This window comes from Brachionichthys hirsutus, chromosome 10 (genome assembly GCF_040956055.1).
Source record: "Brachionichthys hirsutus isolate HB-005 chromosome 10, CSIRO-AGI_Bhir_v1, whole genome shotgun sequence".
In the NCBI taxonomy this organism is placed as follows: Eukaryota; Metazoa; Chordata; class Actinopteri; order Lophiiformes; family Brachionichthyidae; genus Brachionichthys; species Brachionichthys hirsutus.
This window is the reverse complement of record NC_090906.1, coordinates 2,822,908-2,843,251: the sequence shown is the minus strand read 5'-3', so window position 1 is coordinate 2,843,251 and position 20,344 is coordinate 2,822,908. Positions and strand designations below refer to the sequence as shown.

At 44.3% G+C, this 20,344-nt stretch overlaps 1 protein-coding gene across 1 annotated transcript; it reads left to right on the top strand.

The window, feature by feature from the left end:
- The first annotated feature begins 1,571 nt into the window (after positions 1 to 1,571).
- On the top strand, positions 1,572 to 20,132 carry trim37 (tripartite motif containing 37). Its single transcript, XM_068744311.1, has 24 exons — positions 1,572 to 1,592; positions 1,947 to 2,048; positions 2,554 to 2,594; positions 2,904 to 3,020; positions 3,781 to 3,868; positions 4,029 to 4,151; positions 4,605 to 4,728; positions 6,222 to 6,289; positions 7,078 to 7,202; positions 7,774 to 7,824; positions 9,979 to 10,060; positions 10,867 to 10,943; positions 11,572 to 11,751; positions 12,580 to 12,694; positions 12,847 to 13,050; positions 14,067 to 14,203; positions 14,313 to 14,395; positions 15,375 to 15,587; positions 16,220 to 16,531; positions 17,269 to 17,412; positions 18,190 to 18,370; positions 18,503 to 18,594; positions 19,248 to 19,358; positions 19,969 to 20,132. Exons 1-24 carry the CDS (start codon positions 1,572 to 1,574, stop codon positions 20,013 to 20,015), a joined length of 2,838 nt encoding a protein of 945 aa, XP_068600412.1. The 3' UTR covers positions 20,016 to 20,132.
- Positions 20,133 to 20,344: the final 212 nt, after the last annotated feature.

Here is a 20,344-nt window from a genome sequence, read left to right as displayed (position 1 = left end):
CCGGATATTACGGTACTGTACATCCTTCCCAGCCAACGGAGTCCTTTTCTTATTCCTTAATGTCTGACCTTTTGTAGAACTCATCATCTGCCTTTGCCACATTGTGACATGCTTGCTTGCACTCCAACCTTTCCACATCTCTCAGAATATATACCATTTCTCCTTTGCCTATACCTCCTGCACTTCCTCATTCCACCATCAAGTCCCCTTGGCCTTTCTAAAGGATATTTGGAATAAACGTTTGGTAAACAGTTGTGGGTGACAATTTTCTTTTTTAATCTATCATTAAATTATTTTATCCGATTATCTGTTCTATTCGTTTAGTTTGTCCCGTTGTGCTTGCAGTAGGTCATCAGTGAGTTCACGGACCGTCCAGTAGGTGGTGGTATTCAACATTAAGCTGCTTGACTAACGCGAAACAATAAAATCAAGAAAAGAAGAAATGAAAGCATCTGATTGGTGATTGCTAGGGGACAGACAGCTACAGAGCGGGCGCTACCGCTACATCTTCAAAGGAAGCCTTCATCATCCTTTCGGAAGCTGAGAGAAACCTTCTGTCTTCGCACGGCGACGCCTCGGTGTGCTGGTAGCTGAAAACCGGCCAAAGATCGCCCGCTGGCCGCTGAGAGAGCCGATGGAGGGGGTCGTTTTCCTAGTCGTCGTGTTATCAGGAGTGACAGGCGAGGCTGAGCCTCTGTGAAGGTACGTTAGCCAACCTGCGAGGCTAGCTCGCTAGCTTGTTGACGAGCCTGACAATGCTGATTCAAATGTCATTAAACTGCGACGACGGAAGCTTTTGAGACGAAAACCCGCATTTTGAAGTTTTAATGCTGGTTTTCTCACGAAGGAGTTAAAGCTGTGCTTTAGCTCTTTTAGGCCAGACTATGAGTTGTCGACCATATCTCTAAGCATCTTAATTTTTTTTGTTTTTAATGTAACCAATAGCTTGATTTGTCCAGCACCTTGCTAACTCAAATGTTTGGCAGCCAAACAGTTATTTATGTGGAGCATACTTAAGAATCACAGCAGGAGGAAGTTATTTAAAATTAAAGAACAGGTGCTCACATATTTTAGAATTGGTGTAAAACATATATAATATATTTAGATAGCTAGGCAGTCATTTCCCTCAGTGAATGTGAATATGGCTACATGATGTGAACTTGATCACATGACAATGCAGCAAAAGTCATTGTTCTGTCTTGGAGCAGCTTAGGGGTTCAGTGCCTTGCTTCAAGGGAACCTTGGCAGTGTCCAGGAAGTGGACTGGCACCTCTACCAGTCCATACTCCAGTCTGTTGTCCTTGAACTGGCACCCTCCAATCCCCAAGCCAAGTCCGATGGACTGAACTCCTGCCCCCTCAAGAAAAGCACCAGTTAAAAAAGAAAACCCCAAAACTTAGTTCAGCCTGTAAGCGGCCATCCGTATTTGTATTGTTTTGGATCTCTCTTCCTTCACAATATATATATATATACAGGGTTGTTTTTTTTAACAAACTGTTTCTTTTCATTTAAGACGACTGGCTACAACTTCTTTGATTTCTTCCTGAAACGAAGAACTGAAACTGGCTGAAATGGATGAACAAAGTGTTGAGGTATGTATCACACGCCGTCTGCGTCGACTTCCTGACGGTAGTAGTTCAAGCTGACCGTATGGTGGCCAGGAGGAGTCACTGAGGACCTGAACAGTATACCGGTAACTAGATTAGTTAGGTTTAGTTCCATTCCGTCATAAAATTGGCTTGAGACACATTATCTTGATATCATAAACATATTTTGCAGGTCGGCACTCAATTGGATCTTTATTATATGTAATACAGATAAGCAGCTTTGAAATAAACTCTGTGATGTCTGTGGGTTTCGCTTTTGCTAGCGGCTTTCATCGAAGTGATTTCTGTGGCTTTCGTGTGAGTCCGACTGATCCGAGTCGTCTTTATCCTGTCCTGCAGAGCATAGCCGAGGTGTTCCGCTGCTTCATCTGCATGGAGAAACTGAGGGATGCTCGTCTCTGCCCACACTGCTCCAAACTCTGCTGCTTTAGCTGCATACGAGTAAGTCTGCTTCCAACAGGCATGGGCCAGAAGATGAACCCAATCTGCCTCATTATGTGTTTGGATAGTCTGTTTTTATAATGTGAGGTAGGAGCCAAAGATAAATCAAAGCAGTGTTTGAAGTTGTCACTTTTTTTTTTTTTCAAAATTATGTTTATTGCCATTTTCTCAGTATAGAAAATAAAAATAAAAAAGAAGGAAAAACAACAAAAAACAGAACAGAACAGAACATTTCGGCTTCTTATAACGACCAATGGGAAACACGCAAGTCCGTATGGGACTGTCTTGAATTTAGATCATGCCTCTAAGAAAGCTGGTGGAAATGTCCAGACCAATGTATGTCATGAAGGGGTCCCAAATTCTGTGAAATACTTCGTCTCTATTGTGCAGCTTGCTAGTTAAATAATCCAAGGACGCATATTCAAGTCTAGTTCGGTGCCATTGATTTTTGCCTGGTGCTTTATCTGTAGTTTATCTGTAGTAACTGGAGTCTGTTGTTTGACAGCGGTGGCTGACGGAGCAGCGGGCTCAGTGTCCACACTGTCGGTAAGTGCTCAAAACATTTTCCTTCATTGAGGTTTACAAGAAATAAAACCATTTTAGATTTCACAAAACTTTTTGTGCGCTCAGAGAATATATTGGAGAAGCGATCGTTGATATTTTTGCCAATTTTTAACATTTATTTATTTAATCTTTTTTTGAAGACCTTTATTATGTTTTTTTACAAATGCAGCAGAGGCAAATTAAATAACTCCTTCCTGTTTGGCTTCAGGGAAATGTTTACTATGTTTTAGTGTGTGACATGTGGGATTAATATGTGTGTGACCTGTAGCTGTGTTTATTGGTAACTCACAGAGCAGCACTCCAGCTGAGGGAGCTGGTCAACTGTCGCTGGGCGGAGGAGGTCACCCAGCAGCTGGACAGCCTGCAGCTCTGCAGCCTGACCAAGCACGATGAAAATGAGAAAGACAGGTGAGGACCTCCTGCTCCTCCCCTGCCGTCCTCTTGTTCCCCACCTGTGTTTTCATTAATGAGGAGATTTCCTGACATTTCAAACTGTTGTATCCCGGGGCTGTGTGACTCACATTTAAGCTGCCACTAACCGTATTCAAACTTGTGCCTTAGCGTTACCGGTTTTATCATTGAAGTCTGAATACCTGCGCTAATGACAGTTACACCGGGCTGTGTCTTCTCCAGTTCACCAGCGCCTCAACACGGTATAATTCCTTGGTTTGAGTAGGTTGATGGAAACAGCTTTAGGCCACAATGTACTGGAGATTCAACAGACTTCATGCGATCAGGTCCAGACCTGCTTCGCCTCCATGTCCTTCTGTTGTTCACCGTGTTCTTTCATGTCGTCGTGAAACCGATGAATTTACAGTCACCGTGTGGGAACAGTATAAAGATCCAGCATATTGAATGATGGCGTTTATAGAGGTTTCCACCCTTTGGGCTGGCGTTCATCCATCGAACCGTGCTCACCTGGGTTTGAGCTATCGTACCGCCTCACAGACCTCATGACATAATTCACGCTCTTTAGGAGCCCTGCCCTGCAGGTGTGCACGTCACAGTTTAAAGAAGTTTGCCCACAGTTATGATCAACTTTATGGTCGATCCCCATTAACGGTTTGAGTTTACTAGTAGCGGTGCTATTTGTGTGACTGGAAGCAAATTTTCCTGTGTGTTTCTGGATGACCTGTTGGTGTTCTATCATTGGATGATCCTTTTTTAGATGTGAAACCCATCACGAGAAGCTGAGTGTGTTCTGTTGGACCTGTAAGAAATGCATCTGTCACCAGTGCGCCCTGTGGGGTGGAATGGTAATGTTTCATATTCTCCTCAGATTACAGTTGGCATGTAAAACAGTGAATAAAACTAAGCTGCAGCTGCTCTTTTACTTTTGCCTCAAATGACTCATGTAAAAAAAAAAAATGGTGATACGTGAAACACGTGAGTGATGGGTGTTATTGTTGCTTCCAGCATGGCGGTCACACCTTCAAGCCTCTGGTAGAGATCTTCGAGCAGCATGTGACCAAAGTGAGGGAGGAGGTTGCTAAGCTTCGCCGCCGCCTCATGGAGCTTATCAGTCTGGTCCAGGAAGTGGTGAGAACTGTGTTTTGCTTTCCTAAAGAAATGCCGAGACCTACTAAACACAGCCAGGATGCTTTTTAGGTGTGCTGACCTTTTTCCAGAGGCAGAAACCTTTTTACTGGAGTGACACCGGAATTATCATTTTCATCTTTACCCTTGTATTCTACACACACACACACACACACACACAAAAGGAAATGTAAAACTGATATGAAACCTCCAGGATCGTCATCTCCAAAGCTTCATGACTATAATGGTCACATATAAAGAACAACAAACTGGTTTTAGTGCGGGAGTTAAGCAGTCATTTGTCCACCGCCTGACTTCAGCATAGAAATATCAAGAATACAGAGTCCTGCTGACCTCCACTAGATGGAACCAACTGCTGGCGTTTCAGTCTAACTAAAATCTGCCAGGTGGCGTTTTGAAATGGGCCTTGCTGTTCATGTCATGTCCGTGGGTCAGGGAAGGAATGTGGAGGCTGTCAGGGGAGCGAAGGACGAGAGGGTGAGAGAGATCCGAAACGCTGTGGAAATGATGATCGCCCGCCTGGACAACCAGCTGAAGAACAAACTCATCACTCTCATGGGTAAGACCCCCCTGAACGACACCCCCTTTTACAACTGCAGTTGTTTCAAAAGACATTTCCAAAAAGTTCAAGAGCACGCTCCATGCAGTGCTGGGTTCGTTCAGGCGTCAGGTTCTGCCACGGTTGGAGGTTTGTACGCTGGTCGCCTGTATTTATCTGCAGTCTAAATGTTCTCATATACGCTTTCAACAAATCTTGTTTCAGCATACAGAATTATGTTTTTGTCTGAACAATGAAAAGCATACTCTTGCTTTGAATCTGTAGCTTCAGTCATTGCAGAGATACGGTGCATGTTTTACATGTTGGTCTCAGGCAATTTGAACTGTGGTTAGACCTAATTCAGTAACACTTTCAACTACGGGAAGGTTATGCTTGAAAATTAAAATGATAAACCACAACCAAAATTGCAGCCTCATTTCCTTTAAAATGAACTGTAGACCCTCAGGACTGCACTTGAATTACTTCACATACGGAATTTGAGGTTTCTTGTATTCCTACTCTTTGATTCGCTAAGTTGACAGTATGATTAAAGAATAAATCCTCATTCGTTAAACTATTAAGAGCAATTTAAGAAAAATTACAACGCTTGCCTTGTCTGTTTTCATCAATAGCCAAATGGGCATCAGTGTAAAAGTCACCTCTGTCTGAATGGCGAGGTTGGCATCGGTTGTATTCCGTGCGTGAAAAGGCTTCTTTTGATGCAGCTTTACTCTCATTCAATTGGTCAAAGTGATGAGGGAACCATGAATACAGAGCATATGGGCAAAACAAAATGTGGATGCATCGTGTGTGTGATGAACCCGAGCCAGTGAAGAAAGGTGGGACTTCAGTTGAGACTTCAACTGTCTTGAGTATTTTTTAACTGCAAAGGTTAAGGCAGACATGGGCAAACCCAGGCCCGGGGGCCATATGCGGCCCGTTGGTCTTTTTAATGCGGCCCGCCAACCTTATCCAAATTATATCATTAAATAAAATTGTATTATAATTAAACCTCATTTATTTGACCTTTTCCCTGTAATGCTGCTTGTAAAAGGCCAAATCCTTTAATGCGATAGCTTTCATGTGTCATTTATATTAGTTCACACAAATACTCCATCCATCTGTTCTTGGTCCGGCCCCTCTGTCAAATTTTAGAACCTATTGTGGCCCGCGAGTCAAAAAGTTTGCCCACCCCTGGGTTAAGGCGTTCCATAAATTTGGAAGCGTCGGTCACCTCCGGTTCTTGGACTATCCAGAACCATCAGACTGGACAACTGGCACGGAATCCCCAGCCTAGCAACATACGCAGACCCCAGTGAGACTAGGCATCTTTTTATAGCTGTGGTTAGATGCATATTAAATATTCATTCACACTGAGTGGATGGAGGTTTTAAGCGCCTACACACAACACACACACACACACACACACACCCAACCAGTCACACAGCACCATCCGTCTGGGCTGACATTCAGCACAAGCACGCTTAAAATAGAAATGTGTTCCCCCCCACCAGGCCAGAAGACGTCCTTGACCCAGGAAACCGAGTTGCTGGAGTCTCTCATTCAGGAAGTAGAGCATCAGGTTGGTCGGCCCAAATCCTCCATTCCTTTAGCTGCGCTGTGTTAATGACGTAGAAACGCTTTGATTTGTGTTTTATGGTATGCTGTTTTGTTGGATTGCAATTAATTGGAAGGTATACAAAGTTATTGTATTTTAGTAGTAATTGCAACATGAGTTTGTGTCCTAAAACGCTCTCCTGTTAACTTCTGACGCGTCTGGGGAGTTGGCTTGTTACCCTCGCCGAAGGGGAGGTGAAGGTATTGCCATTGGGTCTGTTTGTTTGTCTGTATGCGCGCATAACTCAAAAACTAGTAACCCAATTGACTTGAAATCTTTACACAAGCAAGGTTCTGTCCGTGGCTCGGTCCTCCCCGAGAATGGCATTGATCCGGATCACAATCCGGATCTGAGAGCTAATTTTCGTTCTAAAATTGGCATTTTTCTGGAGTCCAGTTGTAAAACAGACAACCCCCCCCCCCCCCCCACACACACACACACGCTCTCTGTGGGTGGGGGGCCACTGAATCTAACCCCACCCTGCCTAACGCCACAGATGCCGGTGTCTTTGATAGGAGGAGATTTGACTGTTTTCCCAAACACAGCTGTATTTCCTTTCTTCCATGAAATGTGGAAGTATTGATCTGTCCACTGGGATATTTTAAACCACTACAAAATAGAAGTTACTTTGTCCTGAATAGTTTATTGGTGCAAATCTTCTTCAGTGAATGAGAGCCACATGAGTATTCCTGACCAAAACTGCGTTGGTAGCCCCAGCCTGCTACTATTGAATGCGTTTGTCTGTTGACCAGCTTCATTCATGCAGTAAGAGCGAACTGATCTCCAAGAGCCCCGAGATCCTGCTCATGTTCCAGCAGGTCCACCGGAAACCGATGCAATCCTTCGTCACCACGCCGGTCCCTCCAGACTTTACCAGGTAATCTACTCAGTCGGGTTTGATCGGGCCCGCATTTCATCGATTATATTCACTGTATTAGTAAATTCTTCCTTGGAAAATCTGAAAATAGTTTGTGTTGATTGTGCCCAAGGCCAAAGATAAATAAGATTTCCCTTTGCGATTAATAAAGTACTGGTATTCTGAACAGAAGAGGAACAGGGAATAAATATCTGGATGTTGCTTCATTCATTGATCCATTGACTGATTATTCAAACACAAGATTTTAAACTGCAAAAACCTTTCTGATGAGTCTTTGGATTCTGGAGCTTGTAAAAATATAGTGTGAGCGAGTAGCATATTTACATCATCTGTGTTGTTGTCAGTTGAATGTTTACACCCCAAAATGGGATGAATTAGGATGTATATATTAATTTTAACATACTAACTAGAACATAAATAGATTAATTCATTTCATTAAGGAGTGTCCTTCCTGCATCCCTTTACATTTATCTACGGGGCAATGGAACAAATGTCGCTTTGAGCGTTCACGCTTGCGTGTTTGTCTACTGATGATGGAGACGAGATCTGATAATCCTTCCTCTGCCGTCAGTGAGCTGGTTCCTGCCTACGACTCCAGCACGTTTGTTCTGGTCAACTTCAGGTAAATCCTTTTTGGTTACGTTTAGTCCAAAATGACCTCCGTATTGTTTCCTGGTACACATTGTTACATTTAATTGATTTTAATTAAGTGGACACTTTTTTTTTTTTTTGTAAGTTTGTGTTGACTTTGCATTTGTCTGTTTTATTTGGTGTCAATCACCCCCCCCCCCCCCCCCCAATTATATGGTTATCTGCTTGTTATTATAATGACCGTGAAGAGGTGGGCTTGATTTGTGAATTAGGAGGTCTTGGATAGAGTGGGTGATGTTCCTGGGAGGAGGAGAGGAAAAGTAAAGAACATATCTAAGAACCTGGTGCACCTTGCACAACAGCTAAGTGCTAGCGGATACAAGAATCAAGACACTTTATTGTCACTCAAACACTCGTATGAAAAGAATGAAAATTACACTCAGGTCCCAGTTGGAGGCGTATAACAACTAAACTAAAACCATTATCAGCAAAAATCCTGATTTATTTACAGTGATTAATTATAGGCTTCACTTGGGCAATGAGCGGTGCAGCTGACATCTGGCTGTCTTCTTCGTATTGCAGTGCTCATCTAAATGCCTTTAGTTAGTCCTACAGGGGAGTCAAAAGCAGCCGCATTTACTTGGGCTGCCATCGCAGCACAAGCCGTTTCAGCCGTTGCAGCAGGTGACATTCATCTGCAGCATGTAGCATTCGTGGCCTCATGGACTATGCTGGCAAGCCCGTTGTCCTCTCGCAAGAGAGGAGAGAAAGTCAGCTGTATTCCACTAAAATAGAAATAGTTTAATTTACTAAGTAATTTGTGTGTTCGTGGACTGGAGCTTGCTTCTCGGTGCAAAGCGTTGTCTTCTTGCGTCTGACTTTTGTTTTAATAAGTTCAGTATTCCAATATAAGGAAGACAATTACATTTAAAATTGACTTAAAAACGGCGTCATTCTAATTTTGAAGTCTAAAAAAAACCCTCATGCCCATGAACATGTGGTCATGTTAAATCCCAATCGCTAAACGTGGCTCTAAGTTCGTTTTATTCCAGGCCTTAAGGCAAAATGATTCCTCTTTATGGGAGCAGACGGGACGATGGAGCGTGTGTCCTTAGATTGGGCTGCAATAAACGCTGCTAAGCCCTGCCCTCGCTACGAGACGTCCCCCCCACCGAGGCTGTGGTTGTCTCGGAACCATCCCCGGCCAGCTTTGGAGGAATTCCAGCCCAATGGCCTTGAACTGAGTAATACCCTTCATCCGTTCAGCTTTGCACCTGTCCTTTCCTGTTTTTCTCTGCAACTTCTGTTCTATAAGTTAATTAATTGCAAGAAGATTCATTAAAATCAACACGGTTCTTGATATTAAAATGATGAATGAGCATATATAATGAATGAATACACGAGAAACTACAAACATATGTTTTTTTTCTAACATCCAGTTATTCACATTAAAACATTTTATGACTACTTGGTATTTCATTAAGAGAGGGAAACCTTAATATTGTTCAGAATCTCAACGATCACTTTTATATTGACTGATTGTGAATGTAGGTTCAATGGAAGGCTCTATGAAAAATACGGTATTTTTTCTAGGGGTGTCAAATTATGGCATTAATTGCGATTAATTAATTACAATCCTATTTAGCGCATGTGTTTTTTAATTGTGTTAATCTAATTTTTAATCTCTAATTTAACTGCTTCTGTATTTCCTTCTTATAAAATCCTTTTATGCGTTGGGCTTTTTGTGCCCGAGTTGCCGGGGATGGAATAGTCAGTGACACCCTGAAGTGGCCATTGATTGGATGTCATTGCGTTTGGGCTTGTTCAGCACAAGCTGATAGGCTCCCATTGTAGGGATCAGGTTTAAACTCTGTCTTTTAGCAGATCAAACAAGATCATTAAGAGAAATTCTAATTTAAAAACTAAACTTTGGATTTTAATTTGTTGGAATGAATTCTATGACCCTCTAAATACAGTTAAGGGATGTTTGTTTATTAAATGTAACTTAACCTGGCGGGTCCCAGCAGTGCCCCAAACGGTAACGCATCAAAGGAGGAGCGTTTGATGGCCGTATCTATTGTTGCCACCATTTAGTTGAAAGTGAAAAGCATAAAGACACATCCCGATAAAGCAGCCTGGGGTTGTCCTCAAGCTTTGACGCGAGTGTGTTTTTGTGTGTCCACAGTACCCTGAGGCAGCGTGCTGACCCAGTCTACAGCCCCCCTCTGCAGACACTGGGACTCTGCTGGAGGCTGAAAGTCTACCCAGTGAGCTCCCTTCCATTGATGTTCTCCTTTATGGCCTTGCTGCATTGTTCGCATGAGCTCGAGCCTACGCAGTAGGGTGCATCTTTTGGTCGTACTTCACTTGTCCCATTCCAGCGTTGATAGTCTCTTGTCTAACACGTGACTTTGATGTTCAAGTTAAAAAATGTCTGACGTTGCACATTGTGTCAGCGGGACTGGAAGGCCCCCATTGCTGGCAAAGCAAGGACAACAAGGATTTTGCTGACGTGGGATGTTTGAAAGGCATTACGGTGCAAATACCCATGTATCATTCTGCATGTCCTAAAGAAGGTCAAATGTATTAACATATCAAATTCTAAAACCCCAAACGGTTTGCTGTATAATCTGAAAAGTCCTAGAAATAATGAACTTGCAAACCATTGCATTTTCTGGTGATGGTATGAATACTGTTTGTGGCTATGCTGAAAGACCGTAGCTTGTTGTTCAGTGGGTCGTGGAGCACACGCATAAATACTATACAAATATTTGAATACTACATATTCAGCCACTATTTTCTCTATCCTTGTTTTGCAGTACTGTAGAACTAGGACATGGAATATTCTCTGCAAACGGCCTTGCTGACATTCTAATCAGGTTATAGACATGCATAAGTGCAGCCACGCCGCAAGCAGAGGCTATTAGGCCACTGCTGTTTGTTGGTGACGGCTGTTGGATTCCCTGGTGACGATGGCGACGCCTGATTAGTTCTGGAAAAGTGTGTCACACGGTCTTATAAGCTTCCAAAAAGCTGCGCGTGTATTAATCGGTCTTGTAATGTGTTTTCTAAGGATGGTAATGGAGTGGTCCGTGGAAACTACCTGTCTGTCTTCTTGGAACTGTCTGCTGGACTACCAGAAACTTCAAAGTATGAATCTCCCTTCTTTTTCTGCAAGCGCTATTTTAGTTTGAATCTGTGATAAACTTAATTTGTCCGTTTTTGATATCTTTTAATGGTGGGGTTTACAGTCCTTCCGTTTTCCAATCGTGTACATTATGAGCACCGTAGATATTCCATGGCTACTAGAACAACGTACTGTACTGTACTTGAAGTCAGTCTTTCATTGATTCCTGTTAAAAATAAACACTTCCCTGACTGTGAACTAACCCACGAAAGCCGTTTCACTAGTAACCCCTGCTGGATTAACGTATGTTCAAAATATAGTGGCAGCTGTGCACATTGAGCATTTAAAAGATGAATGTAAAATTATTTGAGTGATTTTGGAGAGGAAATGTTTGATACTTTTAGGAAATTAGCGGAAAATAAAACATTGTCGTCCTCATTGAAGACGAGGCATGTCGGCCTCTGTCCAAGATGACATTTAGAAGAAGAAACGTATGAGGAGAGTCAGGAGGGCAGAGTATTTCACAACATCTGTGATGGCTTCAGTTGGAAAACGTGACGATATGGAAAAAGCCGAGAAACTCCTGGATATTTCCCTCTTTTCATTTCTTCGTGTTTCACTGGAGGTTTATGGCGTCCTTGTTCTGTGTAGGTATGAGTACCGGGTGGAGATGGTCCATCAGGCCTCCAGTGACCCGACCAAGAATATCATTCGGGAGTTTGCCTCTGACTTTGAGGTCGGTGAATGCTGGGGCTACAACCGCTTCTTCAGGCTGGACCTTCTGGCAAGTGAGGGCTACCTGAACATGCAGACGGACACGCTGGTCCTCCGGTAGGCTCACACACACACACACACACACACACACACACACACACATATTTAGGCTATTAGCGCTGCGTTCCGACATCAGCAACTACAACTAGAGAATAATGGAGTATGATAGCAGGACGATCTGTGATTGGGTACGAGACCCAAAGAGACAGGAACTGCCTCGACTCAAGAGAACAAAGCGTTGAATGCAGAGCAGCGCAGTGAAACAGGCCGCCAATGGAGGGGCGTGTTGTTTGGCGGGATCATCCTTCTCTGAATCATCCTTCTCTGTCTGGCAATCTGATGGATGAGTCTGGGTTTTGCGGTTGCCAGGAGAACGGAACTTTTCTGACTAGATTGTGCTAAATTTGGTGGGGGGGGGGGGGGGGGGGGGGGGAATTATGGTGTGGGTGTGTGTGTGTGTGTGAGCTCAGCTTCGAGTTCCATGAAAGGAACTCTTAATGCTCCTTCCTAGAAGAGCTCAGGCTGTTATAACTGCAAAAGGTGAGCCGACATCACATTAAAGTGGTTTAAGGATGGGATGATTTGTAAATCTGTGACTTCAAGCATTCACTCGCCTGCCTTCACACGGATACACACTTGAGTTCATATCCGTGTGAAGGCAGGCGAGTGAATGCTTGAAGTCAGAGTGTATGTATGTTAACCTCCAGCATGTCACGGATTTACAAATCAGATGTTAAAACAGTTTACCAACCGTTGTAGACGTCACAGCTTTATGCCCTTTGTCCATGAGGAATGGGCTAAGATGCCTTATGATTCATTTTTTTTCTACTTCTGCTGTATTTGGGTAGTGGTAATATAGTTTGTGTGCGTGTCTGTGTTGCGCAGCTACCAGGTTCGCTCGCCTACGTTTTTCCAGAAGTGCAGAGATCAGTATTGGTACATCAGCCAGCTGGAGTCGGCCGAAAGCGTCTACATCCAGCAGATCAACAACCTCAAAGAGGTAAATGTTTGTGTGCTTTTGAGCTATCGTCTTTCTAAACTCGTCCAAATCTATTTGACGGGTCGGATGTCGCTTAATGAAGTCGGATGCTGCCTGGACCAGTTCGGTTCATGTGTTCTACTTTTACCCTCAAACGATTCTGATGATTTCAGAGGTTGGCCATCGAGCTGTTTCGCCATCAAACGTCGCTGTTAGAGACTTTATCCAGCTCGTCACCCCCTGACATGACGCCGTCTGCCGGCACCACAGTCTCTGAGAGGGACCCTCACTCGGTGAAGAGCGACGAAGACATCCACACCACCCTGAGCAACGCTAAAAAAGGTGACGAAGAGAGGACCCAGCATGATGATTCTAACGTAAGTCGGGAATAAACCTCCTCAGACTGAGGGTGTTTCTGCGGTGTGTCTTGTACCGTTGGCACTAGCTGCCCTTTGAGTCAACCGTCGAGCCTGGAGTTGTGGGAAGTCACTGCCTGTTCATCTAAAAGCGAATCGGTGCATGATAAGAGAACACACGCACTGAAGACAAATGCCTCACACACGCACTGTACCACCGTCGGACTGAATCATTCATCCCGTAATTTTTAACGCGGTCCCCAACCGGTCCGTGAGGCATTTGTTACCGGGCCGCACAGAAACAATAACTAATGTATACAATTTCCATTGTATCGATTATTAGCGTCTAAGAGGTGTTTTATTTTGAAAAACTACAGAATTTTTGCCTCCTGTGATAATTACAAAAAATGGCTGTAAACTAGCGAAAATTAAATTAAAAACAAACTTTGGGGAGCTTGTTCACTAATGGGAAAGTCCAACTGAGGAGGAAGGGAAAAAAAACTTAACAGACAAACCAGGAGTCAGACTTAAAACACGGGTTTATCTCCAGCTGATTAGCTTCATTAACGAGCAATGAAGGGTTCAAAACGTCTAAAACACGGGTTTATCTCCAGCTGATTAGCTTCATTAACGAGCAATGAAGGGTTCAAAACGTCTAATACGATTTAATTCCCACCTGAAACTGCCCTGACCTGTTGACCTGGCGTTTTAGATCCGTGAAAGTGTACTGTGTGTTATCTGGCACCAACAAGTCGGCAACAGATCCTCTAAGTGCAGTTGGCCTGGGGGTTCATTTTTAATTGGCCCACAGCAAATTATAAAAAATATTGACGTAATATTGCTCGCACTTGAAACTCGTGCTCGTCTGAGTTGTAATTCTTAGTTTCACCTGTGCTGGATCTGCCTGTGTTGAAGACTCATCAATGCTGCAGCCTCTCCCTCCAAGTTAATCAAGGAAACATGTTCCAAGTCAGACGGTGACTTCTTAAATCAGTGTCTCGGGCTTTGTGTGATTATGGCGCCGCTGTGTTGATCAGGAGCTGTCAGATGGCGACTTGGAGGTGGACTGTCTGACGGAGGAGGAGGAGGTGAACCCTCTGGACGGCAGCAGCACCTCGGGTAGCTCCACAGCCACAAGCAACACGGAGGAGAACGACATCGACGAGGAGACTATGTGAGCAGCGTTTCATTTTAAAGTACCCGAACTTATCAAGAATGGAACTTGGAGGCTCCGGATTCTCGGCTGTTGTTTGTTGCTTTACCGTTTGCGTTCCTTTTCACAGGTCTGGAGAGAATGATGTCGACTTCATTGGGAACCTCGAGACGGAGGAGGGGGAGGTTCCGGATGACTTCGCTGGAGCCACAGGTATTCTCTCTATACTGGTGTAAATCCGACTGCTGGTAATTGTTATCCCAGTCGAGTGGAAGCAGCTTTCATTGCTTCCATCTTTTAGAAGTATGTGCACGTCTTGTAACACCTGCCACCAATGAATATCAATGACGAGGGCCACCGTGGGGCCACTACAGGCGTAAAGACAAGAACTCCTGCCCTTAGTGTGGAATGCAGCTGCTGATGCATTTATTTCTCTGCACTAAGCTGAGGAGTTACTTCAGACACAAAGATATCCAGACCAAAAAAAGGCAACAGCTCTTTACGTTTGCCCGTAAGGAGGCCTCAGCTACCCCGGCAGACTATAGTGGGTACATAGTGGGTCTCAGAGCAGCTCCTGGTGCGTTGAAAGGCATGAAGAGGGTGAGTCACTGTTGGTACATGCTAACACTCTGGATGTGTGTGGGTTGTGTGTCTTCACTTGGTTCCGTGCTAGAGCCAAGCTCTGCACATTTTTGGCTCCCGCTGTTCTTGTGTTTTGATGCCTATGTGCCGCTTTAGGCTTTATGTTGCCAGGTTGTCTCTACCTGTCCATTTTATAATTCTAAATGCCATTTCTCAGGAATGCCTCCTGAATTCTCCTGAATGTTTTCTGACATTTTTCACGCTCATTTTTCACAAAATAATATGATAAACATTTTTTATCTAGAAGGTCAACACCACTTGGACATCAATTGGCCTTTTAAAGCCAGATAAAGCAGTATTCTGCCCAGGGTACCCTCTGATCTAATGAATATATTGCTTGTGGTGTTTATTGAAGTCAGTCCTGTTTAGACAGGTTTATGTGAAAGGAAATGTTGACTGGACTTAAACAAGGAACAAAATAATTCTGTCTCTCCCAAGTTCAAATAACTTTGAGAATGTAAAGGCAAGTAAACTTAAAATGAAAGCATGCGTGAAATTTCGATCGGTTCCACCACGAGCCTCATGGAATCTTGAACTGTCTGATACGCAGGTGGGTTGAGCTCCAGTGTACGCTCCTCGCAGCGCAGCGCTACGGTTGGTCGCAGTGTCAACGTTGCCGGTGCCGTCGGTCCAGGCAACAACAGCCTCCTGGAGATCGACCCGGTCGTCCTGATTCAGCTGCTCGACCTGAAGGAGCGGAGCAGCGTCGAGTCTTTGTGGGGGCTCCAGCCTCGGCCTCCCGTGTCACTTCTGCACAGCCAAGGTCCGTTCAAACTTCAAACACACCGACGCCGCTCAGAATATGCAACGTTATTGAGGTCAAATTCAGTCACTAAAGGATCGATTTCATTGGTTCCCAGTTTATAACCATGGCCTTTGTGTATAGTGAGAAGGCCACCGGTTGTTAACACGACGCCAGCATTGTTACTGTGACTGCCAGTGTACGTTGACACTAGCTGACAGGTTATCCTTTAATCCCGTATGCTGACCTTTTAGTTTTTTCAATCAACAACAAACATTTGGGAGTTTTATTTTTCTCCAATGAGTGACAACATCAAGATTTGTTTGTGTGCTTTTTCTCATGTTAAATGTTGCTAAATCTAAAGCAGCCGCAGAGACAGACGGGGCTGCTTTTAGTATAAAGTCTGGTACAAAAAGGCGTCCAGCAGCAACGAAGCCAAAATCAGACGCATCCGAGAAACAAAATGAGAAGAAATATCAAAGGTGCCCTGCTATTTGAGTTTTTGACCAAACCTTACTAAATGCTGTGTACCCATCCACTCATCAACGGGTGGCGCTAGAGCATAAAGCAAACATGCGTGGATGTTAACGGTGCATGCTAATGTTGAGTCACCGGTTCTTAATTATTAATTTTCTCTCTCTCTCCAATTCCAGCTCATCCTCACGCTAGAAAAGAGCGAGAGCGACGGCCTCAAGCGGTGCGACGATCGGCTCCGGACTCGGGGGTTCTGATCCGCCTGAAGGCCCAGATGGCGGAGGTCCGCAGCAAGATGTCTGATGTGAAGAGCCAAATGATGGAGGCACGGGTGTCTGGAGAAACCAGGCCTGGCCCGTCGGGGGTCTACAGCGTGGAGGAGGTACCCTCGCACCACGCTGATTCAGAGTCGTCAGCTTGCCGTAAGCCTGCTGGTGAGCTGGACCTGCTGGGGAGAGCAGCTGCAGCCCGGTCCAGGCCCTGCCGCCTCGGTGAGTCCACGACACTAACGCTAAGAGTTCTAAGCTGCCGTCTGAGCACAAACAGTTTAAGAGAAGATAAAGGACCAAGACGGAGGAGTTGATGGGTTTCTTTAAGGAGAGTTGTACAGGCGTTCAACCAAGTGTTGCTCGTGGAACATCTCAGAAGACGTCGCATGAACCAAGTTCTGTTTCAGTCGAGTCGAAGCTTCAGCTATTTGTCAGGACGGCTAATTTAACACCAAAGCGTTGTTGAAACGAGGTAATGGGCAGTTCCCAAATAAATGTGTTTTTTTCCCCTCATTCCTCATTCACTCATCAAATGAATGATGATGTTATTGCTTTTGTGGCTCAAACCAACCTACAATAATGATTTAGAATAGAAGAAAGCACTTAGTAAAAATCTTTTTTTAACCATTTTCAGTATTATCATTTTATGAGGATGTGCTGAAATTATCCTTTGGTGACTTTGCAGACTGACCTAGAGCACCTTGTCTGTTTTTTTTACTTGGATTTAAAATTCTACTGATTATTACTTTCATCATGACTTGACCCAGAGTTATCTCAGGAGCCCGAACCGCGATGAGACGGTTCACGTGACTCAGGCTGGTTTAGTTCTCGCTTGTCTCTCATAGCAGCCGGTGGTAACACATAATGCTCCAGTTTTGTGTAATGATACAATTAAGATACCACAATAATAAAAACAGGATAAGAGAATTACTTGCTTATATTTTGTTCTCTGTGTGCAGTCAGGAAATCTCTGTCTCCTGTCCTGGACAGCAGCGGCTCCCTGGCCGTCAACAGGAGGAGTTCAGGCAAGACGAACAAGGACCCGAGAGGAGCAGACGCGGAGCTCAGCCTTCATCCCAAAGAGGGCCTCGGAGGTGCAGAGGGTCTGCAGCTTTACATCGCTTCCTTTATGTCATCATCTAATTCTAAAGTGTACATTAATTAACAGCAGGAAGAGTTGCGAATGCATTTTAGAGATAATTCCACCCTCGGTTGCCTGTTACCAGCTGGTATTGTTCATGTTGTTACTTGTCCAATAATTTCCTGTAACGTCAGACCTTTAGCTGCCAGTGGCTTCACTGTGTACACCTTCAGCTTGTTGTCTGCCTGCTGCTTATTCATGGGCAGGTTGTCTACAGCTTGTTAGTACGAGCAGAGCAGCTACAAAAGCTCTCATAAAATCTTCTGCTCGACCTGAATATTAATACTTTCTAACGAAATATCCACTTGGATTCTGACAAAATCAAAATATGCTTTTTATTTTTGGTGACATTATCAAGTTATGTCTGAGGTCATTTTGCTCATCCAAATATTTGGTATTAACGTTTCCATTGACGTAAAGATGACTTAATCCGTGGCTAATTTTGTCTGAATGTACAGAATTGTTCTGGTTTGATTTCCCTCGTCGAGTACTTGCTTCTTGTCTGTTAAACATTGTCCAATCTTTTATGTTCATTGTCTCCCGTGTCTGTCTGGGGTCAAAATCCTGTATGTAAAATATCCACAAAGAATATGGTGAATGTTGCGTCCTCCACCACGCTTGCTGAAGCTCTGTGTGTGGATATACCACGTTGGTATGTGTTTGATCAGTCCAGTGGACTTCCACACCCACAGGTTCTTGTCCTGACTTTGCGCTTGTCTCTTGTCCGTCTCTGCTTCAGGACTGGTGAAGACAGACGGAACCCAGGGCACCCTTGAGTCTCTCAGCAGCTCCTCGTCAGAGCAGGTCTCCACCTCCGAGCAGCCGTCGTCTGGAGCTCCGGGATGCAGCGATGATATCTTCACCTTGGGAGGCCCCAGCTACATGACTGCTAGCAAGAACTGTGGCAGTAGGACCCTCGGGTCCGTGCTGAGGTCTGATTGTGTCGCTGTTAGCTGCAGCCGATCATTGTGATGCTCAAGCAGCAGCAGCACACACCCTTCTTGTCCTTCTTCCTGTCTCTCACTGTGCCTCCGCCTTTCTTTCTTCCACAGTGTAGCCATGTTGGAGTGTGAATCTGAGGCCTCAGGAAACTCCCATCAGCCATTTCAGGAGGGATTCTCTGCACAGTTGCAGTCTAATGAAGGTCTGTTCCTCTGCTGCCACCGCCCGGGAGTTGAAGTCTGTTTTAATGTTTGATTCAGCAATGATGAAGCAATGACAAAGAAAAATCACAGGCTTAGCATAATGAATGATATGGGGGGGGGGGAGCTGAATCAGCGTAAAGGTTTCACATAACATAAACCGAAGGAAACGTGTCAATTCACCGTTTCCTAGTAAAGTTTCGGGTCCATTTACAGCACAAAATCTATCCTTCATAAAAGAAAACTTCTGCTTTTACTTAGTTTTTCCTCCAGATGAAGCTTTGGAGGTGCTGGTGGGTTGTCATGGTGACCTTCTGACTGAACTCGTCTCTAGGCAGGCCTCGTGACCTTTCGACACGAAATGTCAAGGATGCTGATCTTGCTCAGGAGCTCGTTTCTTTCATATATTTTATTCCCTAAGACAAAATGTCCACTCAGGATATTTTTAAAAAGCTGAATCGGGTCTCATCACTTTAATTTAACTGTAAACAAAATTAATTTCTTTTTTAGATTGTCCTTAATTCCATTTTATCCTCCAACTTGAAATGCCAAGTGAGGGTCTTGTAATAATTGTGTCAATCGTATATCCTTTATGTGTGTTTTGTATTTAACTGACTAAAAGCACTCATTCATTCATTCATTCATTCATTCATAGATCAGTCGCCCTCTGTGCTTGTGGCAGCAACAAGCAGCGACAGCGACACCGAGGATGAGGCCCTGCAGAGCAGCAACTCTGGCTACGACAACCAGACTCCTCCCTGCTCAGGTAGCGACACGCAGGACGTCCACTGCAGAAGCAGAACGGTCCTTCACCTGCTGAGAGCCAGAATCACATGTTGTTGTTGCTATGTTGAAACACCAGCTGTCATCAAAGCAACCGGACCCCATCAGCAGAAATCCAGAACAAACACATCAGAGAGAATTACTAAAATTCACCAAACCATCTTTGTGCTCACTGAAATCTAGAATGTTTAATCTGTAATTCAAGAGTAAGAGGAGAAAACATGCTGGCTCGTTCCCAGCTATACTTATAGAATTCATCTTAGTAAGGAACTTTCCTTCCCTATGTCAGGTGACAGAAATATTACCTTCCTAGCCATCCAGCTAATGCTAGCTACCTAAGACTTAAAAACAAATATTCCTCTTTGATGTTAGTCATTGATCGCATTTCAATGTTTTCATCTGAGACAGCCACTAATTTTTAATTCTCAGATATTGATCTGACCCTTGCGCTGAAAAGGCAGTGTCTGAGGTGTGTTTGGTGGGAATGTAAGAATTGTGTTTTTGTGTTCCTCCCACCTGAAGGGATGTGTGCCTGCTTGGTTTCTAGCTCAGGAAGGTAATGGAGGAGTTAACCGCTGCTGCTCTTCCTACAGGCGAGCAGCTTCTGTCTGATGACACGAGTCTGCCTGCTGACAGATGATTCCCTTTGAGACCCGGAAGCTTCATCACCGATGCAACAATGCCTGGAGACTGCGACCGCTAGCACAGATCTGTCGAGAAGAAACGTCCCGTTACGCATGAGGGGGAAATGAAGACCCAAGCTCACCTGCTGATCTGGATTCCTCAAGGTCATCCTGAATATAAGTGGGCCATGACAGGACTTCTGATAAAGATATCCAGTTATTGGGGGTGGCGATGTTCACTTTAAGGAAACATTAGCATAGCATTAATGGACCCGTCAGTCCCTTCTGATCTGTTCAGCTTGAGGCTTTCTTGTTTTCTTGCTGATGGAGACTGCAGCAGCGAGGA